This window comes from Mustela lutreola, chromosome 8 (assembly GCF_030435805.1).
Source record: "Mustela lutreola isolate mMusLut2 chromosome 8, mMusLut2.pri, whole genome shotgun sequence".
NCBI classification, from domain to species: Eukaryota; Metazoa; Chordata; class Mammalia; order Carnivora; family Mustelidae; genus Mustela; species Mustela lutreola.
This window is the reverse complement of record NC_081297.1, coordinates 66,002,118-66,018,352: the sequence shown is the minus strand read 5'-3', so window position 1 is coordinate 66,018,352 and position 16,235 is coordinate 66,002,118. Positions and strand designations below refer to the sequence as shown.

Sequence of the window (16,235 nt, the reverse complement as noted above, 5' to 3'; positions counted from 1 at the left end):
GATTCTCTTTCCATGGCATTAAAAAAAAAAAAGAGCTCAGGGGCGCCTGGGTGGCTCAGTGAGTTAAGCCGCTGCCTTCAGCTTAGATCATGATCTCAGGGTCCTGGGATCGAGCTCCATCCACATCGGACTCTCTGCTCAACAGGGAGCCTGCTTCCCCCCTCTCTCTGCCTGCCTCTCTGCCTACTTGTGATCTTTCTCTGTCAAATAAATAAATAAATAAATAGCTCAAAGCCTATTGTCCCAAGGGTAAGTCTTAAACACTTTTCTTCAAAACACAACCTTTCTTTTAAAAAAAGGGGGGGAAGAAATATTTGACTCACAAACCCATCTAAAGTATTCATCAAGTTTAGCCCTATTACCTTGTGATTTAATTAAACATTACCTGCAACCAGGATACATAATATATATAGTGTACTCACTTCAAAGTCATTTATAATAATATTAAATAGGACCATTTCAGGTATCAAAACTAAAAATAGCACTATTTACAATTCTGTCCAGAAAAAAAAAAATCCCTTTATTACTATTATTTTCTTCTTCCTATCTTAAAAGTTGCCCCCCATCATCACATAATGTATTTTCCCTCTCCAACCAGTCACTGATTGCAATTCTATCAAAGATTTTTAGAAAATCTAAATCACTTACATTCACTTGTTTTCCTGTGGCAACATTACTATTTACCACTTCAAAAGTTACACTTAAATTAAGCATCATCTCCCCTTTAATGCTCCTCTCCCAACCCAAAAATGGTAGTGTTCAATAATCTATTTTTTTATTAGAGAATCCATCTATCCTAAGGATGCACAAAACCTACCAAATAACTAACCAGACAGTTTACTGAAAAACTGGAAGACTGGATTCAGTGTGACAATGAAAGTGATCAATCCTATTTTCTAAATTTCAAATCCCAGTTCAGCAACATAGATCAACCTCCTCACCCCGCCCCACACAGGAAATCGATCACAAAATGATTACGCTATACAGAATAGTAATAATACTTACATTTCGATGGAACTGTGTAAAGGACTGAATCATGTAGAATCGATGCATGTATACTATAGCAGTGTTGATAGTCAATTGTGAGCTAAAATGTTAAAGTTAAGGCCCCAAAACAGGCAGGCAGAACAACTCCCAAAAATACAACCTATATATCCTCCCAAAAGGACCATGCAGTTAAGCACAGTACACGGTTCTAAATGAAAATCATACTTAATTTTTCAAATTAAAGAGCAAATCTGTTTCTTTCACCAAATTATTAACCGCCAACTGACGCTTAACATAATGCCTTACCCACAATCGGTATTCAGTATGTAAAACCTGCTGAACTGATAACAACCAAGCTTCTTAGCATGTGTGGATCAAGGAATATAAAAAATTTATGTAGACCTAAACCTGTCACTTGCCTCCTGAAAATCCTGCTGTGATGATCCATTAGCTCAGGATATCTCTTCACGTGACTTGTAACACCCTCCCTGATCTGGCCCCTAGGTATGTCTCCACTATCTACTCCCCTCCTAAGCTCCAAAAATTAACTTTTCAGTCCCCCTTGTGTGTGACAACTAAGCCTTCTCATATGGTGATCCCTGGGAGAAGAAACACTGTGGAATGATTTGATACTCATTCACTGGCAAATTTTAAATGTCTTACTTCTAAAGCCCTCAGAGACAATGTGGGTTATTCAGGGAAGAGGTTGTGGTCCCAAGATGTCAACAACCTTAATAACAACACACACATAAAAAAGGGCTAGATGTACTAAAACAGAATTTCAAACAGGAAATTTAACTTAGTACTGACCGAACGCTTGGGAAACAAATCAAATATCCTCAATAAACAGGACACCTCTTTTGAGGTGAGCACAACTTTAAGGCACAACATTACAGACAGCCACACACTATATAATAGGAGCTTCACCCAAAAATAATTTTTCATTTCCAGGGTCGAAAGAACTTTATAACTATATAAGCTTTCTCCGCTACAAAGTGAGCATATTTTCTGACAAAAATACTTGAGGGGGGGGATCACTAAATTATCTGATCTTTGAAATATAAAGAAAACAAGTACACATCAGAACTCTGAGTAAGTTAAAAACTCAACATTCTGTAAACGGTTTTTTAAAACATTAGATCCCGGGTCTATATCCTTACAAACAGAAACTGACATCCTTCCTTCCTCTGAAGTTCTGTAAGTTTTACAGTAGCTACTATCTGAACATGAGTGCCAGGCATTTTCTTAGGTACAGAAATTTACATGCAAGAGTTATCACTCCATTTTACAGACAAGAAAACCAAGAATTTGACAGGTTTCTTAAACAGCTATTAAGTGGAAGGAACGGATTTTGAACCATAGCTGGTGCATTAATCCTAGGCCACCCTCTCTTCTTAAGACCTACAGGTTCTGAATTTCTCAAAACTGTCTTTACACACTAAGTTCAAAAGGCAGCCATCAACGGTGAAACCTCCACCAAACCCCTGGGGAATAGCAAAAAAGTACAATCTCTAAGTCACCAGACCAGGAGACCAGAACACAACGAAAGGGGACCAGGAACGGCTGGTTAAAACACAAAGCTGCGAAGGATACGAATTCCCAGCAACGCTGGTGGCACTGGCAAGCGAGCGGGAAATTAACTCCGCCTCGCTTCCCTGGCGTCAACACTGAACTTCAGCCCGCCCCATCGGAGGCTCTCCCACCTAGACATTCAGACCCTGCCCACCTCCTCTCTCTTCCGACCCTGACAAAGCCTGAGGCCTTGAAGCCCTAGCAAGGCGGGTCTGACTCCAAGGCCGGAGGCCTAGGCCGCAAGGATACACGTTAAGACGTTGTCCCATGTCCTGGAGCAGATTGGCTGCCTGCTGGCGATTAGAAAGTTCTTTATCTGGGTCCAGGCCAAAACGACGGGATGGGCTATTTTCCAGTTGTTCTCGAGTAAAATACCACCGTTTGTTGTTGTTCTTCCTCTCTCCCTCCATAGTGCTTCAACCAGAAGCCAGCGGCGGAGGCTGCAAGCACTTCCCAGCGTCACCTAAGCGGCGACACACATCCGCTGTGCGGGGGCAACCGCGACGTGACGAACTTCCGCTAAAATGTGGACGGCTAGGTTGTGACAGGCTTCCGCAAAGGAGGGCTAGTTAAAGAGTCTATATCCGGAATGAACCTCGCTACGACCTGTAGCTGAGTTAACAGCCAGTAGGTGACCAGGAAAGACCTTGAGTCTAGGACGCAGGCGCCAGTCATGTGACCCTTGGGGGGGGGCAGGGTGGGGTAGAAGTTCTCGCTCGAAACCACGTTTCCTCCCGCGAGAGCCGGGTTTAGCTTTCGCGTGGTGAACGAATTGGCGAGTCAACTGTTGTGGCGGGATAAAGCGCCCGCCCACGCGCCCCTCGGCGGTTTCTTGGAGAACTTCGTTTGTAGCGGAGGTGACGGTAGAAAATGGGGGAGATAGCGAACTTGACAGAGAACAGGTGAGACTGTCAAAAACAGAAAAAAGTGATCAGAGAGTGGCCCTATCGTATATGGTAATATAAAGCAGGTAGAAAGCTCTTAACGTTGTTGGTAGCAGTGTAAACTGCCCATTTGCAAAGCTTTTTACAACGTTTACTTAAAGCCTTGAAAAAATTCTTGTGCTTCGCCACAGTGATTCAACGTGAGGAAATGAAATTTAATTCACAATGTTTAGTGATTACCATGTTCTAGGCACACTATTGGTACACTATTTCATTTAAAAGGCACAACCCCAAGAGGTAATAACGTTTCAACCCCCGTTCTGTAGAGCGCGAACTAAAGGTGCTCCTTTGTGGAAAGCTTCTACCTCCACCTTGCACGCCTAAGAACTTAAAAGTTCCTGTCATCTCTCAAGAAATTTCCCAGCGGAACGCCTGATGCCTGTTTGATCCTGGGCAAGATACCTAACTTCTTTGTCCCTCTTATATGTAACTGTAAATGATAACAATAGTACCTACATTTTAGGTTGTGGGAAGGACTAAATGAAGCTATAATTAATTAAAATCCTTTGTAATAGATTAAAATCCTTTGTAATAGGAACATCGAAAACATTCAGTAAATATCAGAGTCTTTATTATATTAAAATTGAGACGTATCCATGGCACCTACCTAATACAGTCCTGTCCTGGCCCTAGTAGTCAAATAAATGGCTACAGCACCCTACAAGGAAGAAATCAGGGCTTGGGGAAATTAAGTAGTTTGCCCTATGCTGCACTGCTTGTAAGTGTTGATTTTTAAATCAGGTCTAATTCCATTGTTCTTGCCATTCTAGCAAACTGTATTCTTGCTTTTCTGAAACAATTTACCTTGATTAAGTTGGGATAGTATTAGAATCCTTTGTCTTTCATAATATTTTGAGTTTTTTCCATTTTAGACATGGCTGCTTCCGCTAAGTTTGACTCTCATTCATTCTCAGACATATTTCCTTCCATTTCAGGCCCTCCTTTGCCCTATACTACCTATAATTAGCATTAGCTACATTTTACTCCAGAAAAATTCAGGTTCAGGAAGATTTAAGTGACGTATTTCAGGTTATAACATGTTAAAAAATAATGATTTCAAACATCTCACTAATGTCACAGGTGTGTTCCTTTTAGTAGAATAAGCATTTTTTAAAATTATGTAGTCATTATAGTCTCTTAAAGATTGATTTACTTATTTGAGAGAAAAAAATGAGCTGGGGGGAGGGGCAGAGGGAGAGGGAGAAGCAGACTCCCTGTGGGAGCCAGATGCAGGCTCAAACCAGACTTGGGGATGATGACCTGAGCCAAAGGCAGACATCTAACTGAGCTACCCAAGTCCCAATTATATTGTCTTTTAAACAACTAAAATTATTTCTCCCAGAACCCTCTTGCCTATTTCTCTGACCTTTGTTTGCTTCTCCATTTTTATTTTAAACATTTTATTTTTCTGGGAGAGAGCATGCGAGCATTCTGGGAGAGGGAGAAGCAGACTCCATGATGAGCGGAGAGCCTGACCCAGGGGCTCAATCCTAGGAACCTGGCATCATGACCTGAGCTGATGACCTGAGCCAAAGACAGACGCCTAACCATCTGAGCCACCCAGGTGCCCCTGGTCCTTCATTTAAACTCTTGGATTGATGGCTCCGTTTTGAATTTGCTGCCCTGGATGAGTATACCAATTTTCCAAGAACAAGTTCTGGTATCTGTTAAGCTCTAGGCAATGCGGGTGGTAATCAGTGGCTATCCTGCCATACAGACCCAGGACCTATGTACTCAGAGAAAGGAAATACTGTTTGAGAGGATAAATATTTGAAAGTAGGAGGCAGTATAACAGTTGCTAAACAAGAGTTTTTAATCAGGCCTGGATTCAAATCCCAGCTATTTTTTTTTTAACCCTTGACTATTTCTATGTGTACAGTTTCATAGTATCAGCCATATTCAAATTGTTATGTAACAGATCTCCACAACTTTTTCATTTTGCAAACCTGAAATTTTATTTCTTTTTTTTTTAAGGTTTTATTTATTTGACAGAGATCACAAGTAGACAGAGAGGCAGGCAGAGAGAGAGAGAGGGAAGCAGGCACCCTGCTGAGCAGAGAGCCCGATGTGGGACTCGATCCCAGGACTCTCAGATCATGACCTGAGCCGAAAGCAGTAGCTTAACCCACTGAGCCACCCAGGCGCCCTGAAACTTTATTTCTATATGCTTTGTTTCCCCCTCCTCCCAGCCCTGACAACCTTTGTGTTTCTGTGAGTTTGACTGCTTTAGATCTCTTACATAAGTAGAATCATATAGTGTTTGTCTCTGTGACTGGCTTATTTCACTTAATATCCTTAAAATTCCCAGGTATTCTTTTAACTACCTAGTGATTTTTTAAATAGATTTTATTTAATTATGAGAGAGGGAGGGGGAGGGGAGTGGCAGAGACACTTTCTCCACTGAGCAGGAAACCAGACATGGGTCTTGATTTTAGGACCCCAAGATCACAGCCAAAGCTGAAGGCAGACACTTAACTGACTGAGCCACCTAGGGTCCCTTAGCTGTGTGATCTTAAATGTCATCTCTGGATCTTGATGGGACACCATCAGGCACAACAGGTGTTCAGTACATGTTTATTGTCAAAATCATTTCTTTCCAACATTTATATAGTCTCCAGATTAAAACATGAGAAGATGGTTTGCCATTTGTAACGATTCCCAAATCCACATTCAGTTGGTGTCCTATGATAGCTTGAAATCGACCATGGTATGGGTATACAGGTAAATTATGACCAACCGGCTATCCAGAAAATACTTGTATGTGTATGTATACATACGTAAGTTCAAACATGAACATGAATGTGTAGCACACATTTATAAAAAATACAATATATGATCTTTATTATAAATTTCCTATAGCCAGTTGATTCTCACAGAATGCTTTCACTCAATTTTGCCAACTTCTTGATTCAAGAACCAACCTGTGATTACATTGGACAAATGAGAATAGGGTTTTTTTTTTCCAAAGGTTTATTTATTTATTTGAGAGAGGGAGAGCAAGCACACATACAAATGAGGGAGGAGAAGGGGGAGAGAGAGAGAGGGAGAGAATCCCAAGCAGATTCCCTAACTGAGCATACAGCCCCATGCAGAGCTCAATCTCAAGACCCTGAGATGATGCCATGACCTGGGCCAAAATTAAGAGTCAGATGCCTAACTGACTGAGCTACCCAGGCACCCCAGCAAATGAGAATAGTTTTGACTGTTTGTTGACATTTTAATTTGCATTAATCAGTAAGATAAAAGTGAAATAAGGGGCCAAGCATGGAACCTGCTCAAGATTCTCTCTCCCTCTCCCTCTTCTCCGCCCCCAAAAAATGAGACAGTGAGACTTATGTTGGAACTTCACTTATTTGTCAGTGACTTGAGCAAACATATTTGCTGAATTGGATAATCGTTTTTGAAACTGGAAGAACCTTTCAATTCTTTGTGCTCTTGACGATGTAATGGGCATAGACATGATGTATTTTTAAACTTAATCTACATTATTTACATACTATCACTAAGTCTAGTCAAAATAAATCAAGCTTTTGTTTGCAGCATTTACCATTTCTATAGTCTAAATTCTCCCATTGTGGCCAGTTTCAAGCTACCAACATGACATCACAGAGCATGGACTTGGGATGAGATGAACATACCATCACATAGTATTTCCGCCATATAGATACTATAGACAGGGACTTCTGGTTTCCAGTCTGATATGTAAAGAGCTTGGAAGTCATTACTTCTATTTTTATAACAGCAACAACAACAACAAAACCTGTATAAACTGAAAATCAACAACCCTTATTAAATTTTAAGCAGAGCATTAAGGGGACAGGGTAAACCTCCACCACAAAAACTGGAGAAACAGGCAGAATCAGAAAAGGCAGAACAGAGACCCATGGCTTATTGAGACCAAAACTATTATTGAAACCAGCAACTGGTAGGTATACATGAAGGGCAGTTGCCTAATTGGTGGAGACTGAACTTGGCCTAGGTTGAGAGACTTGGAAACAACAACAACAACAACAACAACCAACAGAGGTGCACCTGGGGGACTCAGTCAGTTAAGCCTCTGCCTTCGGCTGGGGTCATGATTCCAGGGTCCTAGGATTAAGACCCACATTGGGCTCTGTGGGGAGCCTGCTTCCCCTGCTTGTACTCTGTCAAATAAATAAATAAAATCTTTAAAAACAAAACAAAACAAAACCTCTTGAAACAAAACCTCTTGAGGGCCCCTGCACTTTCATGAGTTTTACTTCCAGGAGCCCCATAGTTCTTACTTGGAGAAAAATCCCCTTGTCCTTCTGGAAGGGAAAGGGAAAAAAGAGCTACTTGGAAATAGACCCAGAGCATTCAGTTGTCCTTAACAAAGGCCTGTCCTCAGTGGAAGCTATTTAACAGAACCTAACCAATACAGGAAAAGCAAAATAACCAACTCTAGCATTTGTGAAGGTCACAGTCCGGAGGGGACACAAGCTCACTAAAAAACTAAGACCTAATAGGATTATAAAGCACTTTCGTCACCCGCCCCCACCTTACCAACACATCAGTAGGTCTCCTATATAATAGCAGGTGATTATAACAAAAGAACTACAGACTCAGACCCTATTTAAGAAGGAGTCTGAAAGGAAACCCAAAGACAACAGGGGAGACAAAGACATCAGAGGAAATTTTAGCCTGTGATACCTACAGCCATTACAAACAGGAAACAGCACCTGAACTCCCAAACAGATAAATGTAAAACATCCATTCCTTTTACTCAGTGTATCATGTGTAACTTTATACAAAAAAATAATTTTATATATATATATATATATATAAAATGCTAAAAGACAAAAAAATGCAGTCTCAAGACAAAGCAAGTATCAGAACCAGAGTCATATATGGCAGAAATTTTTGAATTGTCAAAATGGGAATTTAACTGATTAATATGCTAAGGACGCTAATGGAAAAAGTGGACAACATGCAAGAAGAGGTGAGTAATGAAGCATGGAAATGAAAACTAAGAGTCAAAAGGAAATGTTGGGAATAAAAATAAAAACCTGTAACAGGGGTGCCTGGCTGGCTCAGTCACTAGAATGTGTGACTCTTGATCTTGATCTCATGAGTTCAAGCCCCATGTTGGGCCTAGAGCTTACTTTAAAAAAAAACAAAAACAAACAAACAAAAAACTGTAAAGGAAATGAATGCCTTTGATGGGCTTATCAATACACTGGACACAACCAAGGAAAGAAACAGTGAGTTTGAAGATATGTCAACAGCAACTTCCCAAACTGAAAAGCAAACAGAAAAAAGAATAAAAATAACAGAATGTACACATACAATAGATAAAATTTCATGAGCATAAATAATAGTAAAATAATTAGGAAGAGATGAGTTTTTAGTATTTACTACCTTTACTTTTCAATTTATTTAATTGTAAGTTTTGATAATTTTAAACAACCATCTTGTAAAACTCCCGAAAATTTAAGAGGCAGCTCAAAAATCAGTATGAACTGGTTCAGCACACCACTGCTTGAAATAATGTAAAGACTCATCAGAAGTACCATATTCACATTTAAATACTGTTTGTTTCCATTATATACTGAACACTATGCTAAGGAAATTTGCATACATTATCATTTAATTCTCATAACTCTGAGATAGATACCATTGCCATTTATTAAAATAAACAGAGGCTTAACCTATTCAAACTCAGATACTGAGGGTATGGCAAAAGTAATATGTGAGCCCAAGTCAGTCCTTTCTATTCACTGCCTTCTGAAACTTACAGTATAAAAAAGACTGGTGCAAGAAAAAAAGGGTAACTGGCTCTTGATTCCTTCATTTTTCTGAAGTTACTTAGCCCAGTCCCACTCCAGCTCTACTGTGAACCCATAAATCCTGTGTCTCCTTAGGTAAAGGGAGTGTTAGTCATAGTAATTCATAGGGCATTGTCATGGTTACCAAACAGACTCCAGTGCTCCAGCCTGAACATTCCAGAGGATGACAGGGAGGACCTGAGATGGCCTTCTTCAACCTATATCTATTGGGATATCAAAACTCCTTTCGGGAAAAGAAAAGGGACACAACTGAAGAAACAAGTAAGGGGAATTTGGGTAGAGGCTTAGAAGAGCTTCTTCTTGGCCATTTCTTTTTCTACCTTGAGTTAGAGCTTTATCACCCATAATTAATAATTACACCAGTCACCAGCTAAAATTTACGGAGTACAGAGATTATCCATTGAGTTTCCCTCTTCTGTCATTTAATATCCTTATTAAGACATTCAACTTGTTCAACTGAATAAACGTTCATTATTATCCATTTGCTCATTTAGTTAACATTTACTAAAAACAGTTTTGTGCCAGGCTTTCTGTTGGTGATTGGGGACAGATAGGATAAGGTCTCTGCTATAAAGTGGCCATAAAGATAAATATGCAAACAAAAAATTTGCAGTATAATGTATGAATAAATTAAATATGGAATACTGTGGGACCACAAAAGAGGAAGTACCTGATGTTATTGGATTTGAATGAGCACAGGAGAATCCTTTAGGAAAGACTTCACACAGAATGCTGCCAGGATGATGGGAATTTGCCAAGTAGACCAAAAGAGAATATTGCACAGACAAAGGAACAGAGAGTTGAGAGAGCCATATTCACTGAACTCTTAAGTCCTTGGGTACAGATAAAGTGTAAAGACAGGTACTGGGAAGTAAGCCTTATAAACTTGGCAGGGGTCAGGAAATTGAGGATGCTGTTATCCATGCTAAGCAGTTTAATTTTATAGGGAACCACTGAAGGATTTTTAATGGACAATGGTAAATATCTGATTATATTATCCCACAATGCCTAGCAATACGTAATACATAATGCTCTAATGTTCCAAAACATAGAGATTTAATAAGTACTTGTAGGTAAGTAAATCAATAAATGATATTTGAATGACTAAAACAGGAAGTTAGAGGAGGCTTTGGAGGAGATGTGACGATTGGTTAAGGTCTTAAAAGATAAATTGTCTGAGGGACACCTGGGTGGCTCAGTCAGTTAAGTGTCTGCTTTTGGCTCAGGTCATGATCCTGGGGTCCTGGGATGGAATCCCACATCCGGCTCCCTGCTCAGCAGGGAGCCTGCAAGCAGGGGGCCTGTTTCTCCCCCTGCCTGCTCTGCCTGCCACTCCCCCTGCTTGTGCTCTCTCTCTGACAAATAAAGTAAAAACAAAAGATAAATTGTTTGAAAGCACAGAAATGGAGGAGAAAGGGTATTTCAGACAGAATGGAGAACATAAGTGAAGGAAATTAAGTGTTGGCAGGTACTAAAGCAAAGTTTTATTGGGATGAAGGTAGGAGGTGACTGGTAAGTATAAAACACAAAGATTGAGAGAGACTAGTATAAAACTCTATTAGGTACAATATATCCTTTTTCTAATGACAACAAAGAGCTGTTTTACATATGCAGCTTTCAGGTAAGGTTTGTACAAAGGGTCCCACTGGTGGACCCTACAAATCCCTTAATAGCCCCACACCTGCCCTCCCCCTCTGGTCGCCACCCATCCCAGCCTTATGCCATGGGCTGCTATTGTCTCCAAATAAGGAGCTCTTCACCTTCTCTGAGAGAAACAAACCTGGCCTACTCCATAAATCTTCCTTATTCCAAGACTAGGCCTCTGCTGGCTGCTCCAACCCTGCCTGCCCCTACTAAATGGGACTTCTCACTATGAGAGAACTAAGCACCAAACATGGGTTTTTCCTACCCAGTTTGCTACCTAAACTAGTAAACAAAACCATGTACCAATCCAAAGAGGTCTGAGTTTCATTTCTAATTAATTTTGCCATAGGCTAGGCAGAGAGAAAGACTTGGCTTTACAAAACTATGGGGTAATAGGGGCACCTGGGTGGCTTAGAAGGTTGAGCACCCAACTCCTGATTTCAACTCAGGTCATGATCTCAGGGTCTTGAGATCAAGCCCCATATTGGGCTCTGTGCTCAGCAAAGAGTCTGCTTGAGATTCTCTGCCCCTCCCCCCTTATACTCACTTGCATGTACATATTTTTTTTTAAAATAAAACGATAGTGGTAATAGGAAAGTATGCTGTTATCATCTGCTGGCCCAATGTTTTTCATGACACTGGCAGACTATTAGAAACTGGAGGTTTGGCCAAACAATTGGCCTAAGATGTAAGGTTAGAAGGAAGACATCAAATTTGTCACCCCTACATTGTTCCCCCAAGACATCAAATTTGTCACCCCTACATTGTTCCTCCTCCCCTGTCAATTTTATACTCTCTGCTTACCTCAATATTTAGACAGAGGAGGTCCACTTGCTAACTTCTATTTAAAAATCCAAAATTTTGTTGGTTCAAAAAACTTAATAATATGAAGCTATCTATTTAGTATGTACTGTATGCCAGGCATTATGCTGAACATTCCACATGCATGATTCCATTTCATTCTCTCAACATGTCTGTGAGGTAGGTATTACTAGTCCCTCTTTACCAATAAGGAAACTGAGGCTCAAACAGGTTAACTTACTTACACAAGGTCAGTGATAGAGCCAGAATTTGACTCCAAATTTTTAAACACATATTGCTTGTGCTCATTTTTAAACGGTAATGGGAACAAATGATACAGATCTTTGCTGTGAGTGGGCCACTATACAAGTGACTGATGATCAGCCTTTCTCGGAAAATCTGTTAACTCCTAAACCCTGAATTTGAATGTCAGGTGGGCTTTATGTAAAGTTGTTCACTATTCCCTAATAGGTGGTTCTCAAGATTCCCAGGAGCCCACCATTCACTGGAGCTGAATGAGTGGTAACTTTTTGCTCAGCTAATGGGCAGAGTTGTTGACTTGGGAACTCTTCCATGGAGTCAGTGCATTGTAACTTTCTCTCATACTCCTGGACAACTTCCCTAGAAAGTTAAAATTCTCTAGCCTTAGAGTGGTATTCTGCAAGCATGGGGCAAAGAACTGGGTGGGTTCCTCCTCCTCTCTTTTAGTCTCTCTCATATACACGTATGCACACATCACAGAGTCATTATCACATGGTCTGCTGCATGCAGATATCAAAACAATAGTTTGGTGTTTTCAGTGCTTAAAACTCAAACTTTGCTGGAGTTGTTCGTGAAACCAGGGGTAGAAGTTTATCCACCTCTTATTGCTCCATAGAAAACTAGGAAGTTTCACTTCTGGGACAAGAATTTAGTGAAACCACCGTTTGACAAGGCAACTAGTACCTGATTCCATCTTTCCAGGAGGCGTCTTGAACTAAATATGGTCCATCTGACCCTGGAGTGTGGCTAACCTAATCAACACCCATGAACTTGAGACTACCAACTACAGATCCCTGGTATAAACCTGCTAATAGATAACAAGCTAGCAAGTTCAGATAAATTAATTAAGTGCTATATAATGCAAGTTGAATATAATTACAGTTGACCCTTGAACAATGCAGGGGTAAGGGCACTGGCACCCCTCGACAAAATCAAGAATCTGCATATAACTATTGATTTCCCAAAACTTAGCTACTAATAACCTGTTGACCAGAAGTTTTAACGAGAGCATAGGTTGTCCAATTAATACCTATTTTGTATATTTATTATATATTGTGTTCTTACAGTAAAGGTGGAGAAAAGAGAATGTTATTAAGGAAATCTTTAGAGCAGGCACCTAGGTGGCTCAGTCAGTTAAGCAGCTGACTTCAATTCAGGTCATGATTTCTGGATCCTGGGATTGAGCCCTGTGTCAGGCTCCCCACTCAGCAGCAATTCTGCTTCTCCCTCTTCCTCTGCCTCTCCCCACCATTCGTGCTCTGACTCCCTCCCTCTCTGAAATAAAATCTTTAAAAAATTTTTTGAAAATCCTAAGAGAAATTACATTTATAAAATATTTAATTTTCTTTTGTTGTAGTGTATTAAAAACATCCATGTAGGGACACCTCAGTGGCTCTGTCAGTTAAGTGTCTGCCTTTGCTCAGGTCAGGATCCCAGGGTCATGGCAAGGAGTCCTACATTGGACTCCTTGCTCAGTGGGGAGCCTGCTTCTCCCTCTCTCCCTCTGACAAAACAAAAAGTTTTGTTTTATTTTAAAATTTTGTTTTTATTTTAAAAAACAAAAAGGCATTCTTTGGGAGATTGCCCAACTGTATCTTCAAATTTTCTGTGTCCCATGAAGTTCAAAACTATGTTGTTCAAGAGTCAGTTGGACTGTAGACTCTTACACAAATAGTTGGTCAAAGATTATATTGTAAATTGGGAAATCAAGAAAAGATACACACTTTATACATTTTAGTTTCACTTAATGCATGTAACTGTAGATTCGCCAATTTTTTTGATATGGTGCCAATTCCACATCTTTGAAAATGTGTCTGTTGATGAGTGCCATGGCCTTGTTTGCCCCCATAGTGAATCATGTATAATTTCCATTTGGGTCTGTTTAAAGTGGAGTCAACCATTTGCAAAGCAAACTTATTTTATTTTATGATTTTTGTATTTTTCAAAACTTTTAGTTATCTTCCTCATGTATAATCAGAAAAATTTAAAGTTTTCTATGTAATTCTTGGGGCACCTGGGTGGCTCAGTTGGCTAAGCATCTGACTCTTGGTTTTGGCTCAGGTGGTGCTCTCGGGGTCATGGGATCGAGCCCCACATTGGGCTCTGTGCTCAGCACAAGAGTCCGCTTCTCCTTTTCCCTCCTCCTCTGCCTCTTTCCTGGACATGTGTACACGCTTTTTCTCTCTCTCTAAAATAAATAAATCTTTAAAAAAGAGTAATCTTTGTAATTCCTTTTCAAAGCAATATTAAATGTAATAATGCTTAAGAGCTTATAAGGAAAACGAGTCCTCTACCCCAGTCCTTTCACCTCCACTGTACAGAGACTTTATAGTTATTTCTTTGGTACTTTAACCTTCCTACTTCTAAGGAAAATGCTAATATGATATGTATTGATTTATCCGTTTTTGGCCATTATATATTGCCTTCCTGAGCTCAATCCCATCATGACCTGAGCCAAAGGCAGACACTTAACCAACTGAGCTACCCAGGTGCCCTAAAGAATTTAGTTTTCTTATGCCATACCCTGTGCTTCTCCTCTCCCACCCTGATTTTAGTCATATCATATCATAGTACCCTGATATAGTCATATCATAGTTTTAGGTTTGTGGTAGGCAAAATTCTAAGAATGACCCACAGTGAACTTTGCCTCTATATGATCCCCTCCATCTTTGGACGTATGTGGAACCTCTGAATATTATGGATACCATGCTCCTTGATTGTTACTTTATATGGAGAAAGGGAGATTATCTGAGTGGGCCTAATCTAATTACATAAGCGCTTTAAAAGCAGTGTTTTCTCCAGCTAGCCCAAAAGAAGAATTCAGAGATTGGAAGCATGAGTGGAATTTAACACATCATTGCTGGCTTTGAAGATGGAGGGGGCCACATGCCAAAGAATGTGGGTGGCATTTAGGAGCTGAGAGTGGCCTGGCTGACAGCCAACAAGGGCTCAGCCCTATAACTGGAAGAAACGGAATTCTGCCAACAACCTGAGTAAGCCTGAAAATAGATTCTTCTTTAGACCCTCCACATAAGACCCCCACCCAGACCAGTACCTTAATTTCAGCATTAGGAGACTGAGCATAGGACCCAATCAAACCTTCCCAGAATTCTGACTTAACAAAACTGTGAGGTAATAATGTTTCAAGCCACTAAGTCTGTGATGCAGCAATAAAACATGAATATAAGTTATATGAATAAAAGTTAAAATCAAGTCTTGTAGTGCTAAAAACTGTTCACTGATAAGGCACCTGGGTAGCTCAGTCAGTTAAGTTTCTGACTCTTTGTTTTAGCTCAGGTCATGATCTCGGGGTCATGAGATCAAGCCCAGTATTGGGCTCCACGTTCAATGTGGACTCTGCTTGAGATTCTCTGCCTCTCTCTCTAAAATAAATAGATAAAATCCTTTTTAAAAATTGTTCTGCTAGGCCAAATAATGTCATTATGAAAACTTTTGTTCAACCTTTTGCTTACCCCTAGAGTTGGGAATTGCCACCATTTTTCATTTGCTTGGTTCTTGATATATTTATTATTTGAGAGAGAGAGAGAGAGAGAGAGAGAGCCTGTGTGAGAGACAGCATGAGAGGGGAGAAGGTCAGAGGGAGCTGGGAGCCTGATGCAGGTCTTTATCCTGGGACTCCGGGACCATAACCCCAGGGGGAAGGCAGTCGCTCAACCAACTGAGCCACCCAATTACCCCTTGATATATTTATTATTATTTTTTCCCCAAATATTTCAACAGCTCTGTCAAATGCCCAATATATTTTTTTCAATCCCTCAAAACAATAAATTCATTCTATTTTTGTTCCTAACTGCCGCTCACCTACTCCGTCTAGACTGTTCACTCTCTAAGCCTGGGGAATAGCTCTTGTCCATAGAATTTGCTTTTGCCTCTCTCCAAGGTTTTATTTCCTATTTCCTGGAACCATGTTTTCTTTCTTGGTTTACTCCCTCCCTTTCCTGGAATATATCCTTGAATAACTTTCTAAGAATGTAGAGGAGTCAAAATGGCTATCCTTTGAATAACTTTCTAAGAATGTAGAGGAGTCAAAATGGTTTTACTCTACCCTCACACTTAATTGTCAGTTTTTCCAGATGTGAAATTCTAAGTTGAAAATTCTCATTCTCTGAGAATTTTGAAGGTATGTCTTTATTGTCCTCCAGCTTCCAGTTGAATTCTTTCATATGTGACTTATTTCTCTCTGGAAGTTTCTAGTTTT

At 40.1% G+C, this 16,235-nt stretch overlaps 2 protein-coding genes across 4 annotated transcripts in view; one reads left to right on the top strand and one right to left on the bottom strand.

The window, feature by feature from the left end:
- The window catches only part of CCNT1 (cyclin T1), a 36,964-nt gene extending 33,645 nt beyond the window's left edge, over positions 1-3,319 (bottom strand). For all 3 annotated transcript variants that reach the window (XM_059185508.1, XM_059185509.1, XM_059185510.1), the window contains exons 1-2: positions 2,809-3,319; positions 1,006-1,087 (exon numbers count right to left, since the gene is read on the bottom strand). In XM_059185508.1, coding sequence (XP_059041491.1) covers positions 1,006-1,087; positions 2,809-2,969 — 243 coding nt within the window. In that variant the 5' untranslated portion in view covers positions 2,970-3,319. The remainder of the gene's footprint in view (positions 1-1,005; positions 1,088-2,808) is intronic.
- Positions 3,320-9,442: 6,123 nt separating this feature from the next.
- The window catches only part of SPMIP11 (sperm microtubule inner protein 11), a 29,060-nt gene continuing 22,267 nt past the window's right edge, over positions 9,443-16,235 (top strand). Inside the window, exon 1 of the mRNA XM_059185511.1 lies at positions 9,443-9,571. Within this exon, the coding sequence (XP_059041494.1) occupies positions 9,493-9,571 (79 nt within the window). The 5' untranslated portion in view covers positions 9,443-9,492. The remainder of the gene's footprint in view (positions 9,572-16,235) is intronic.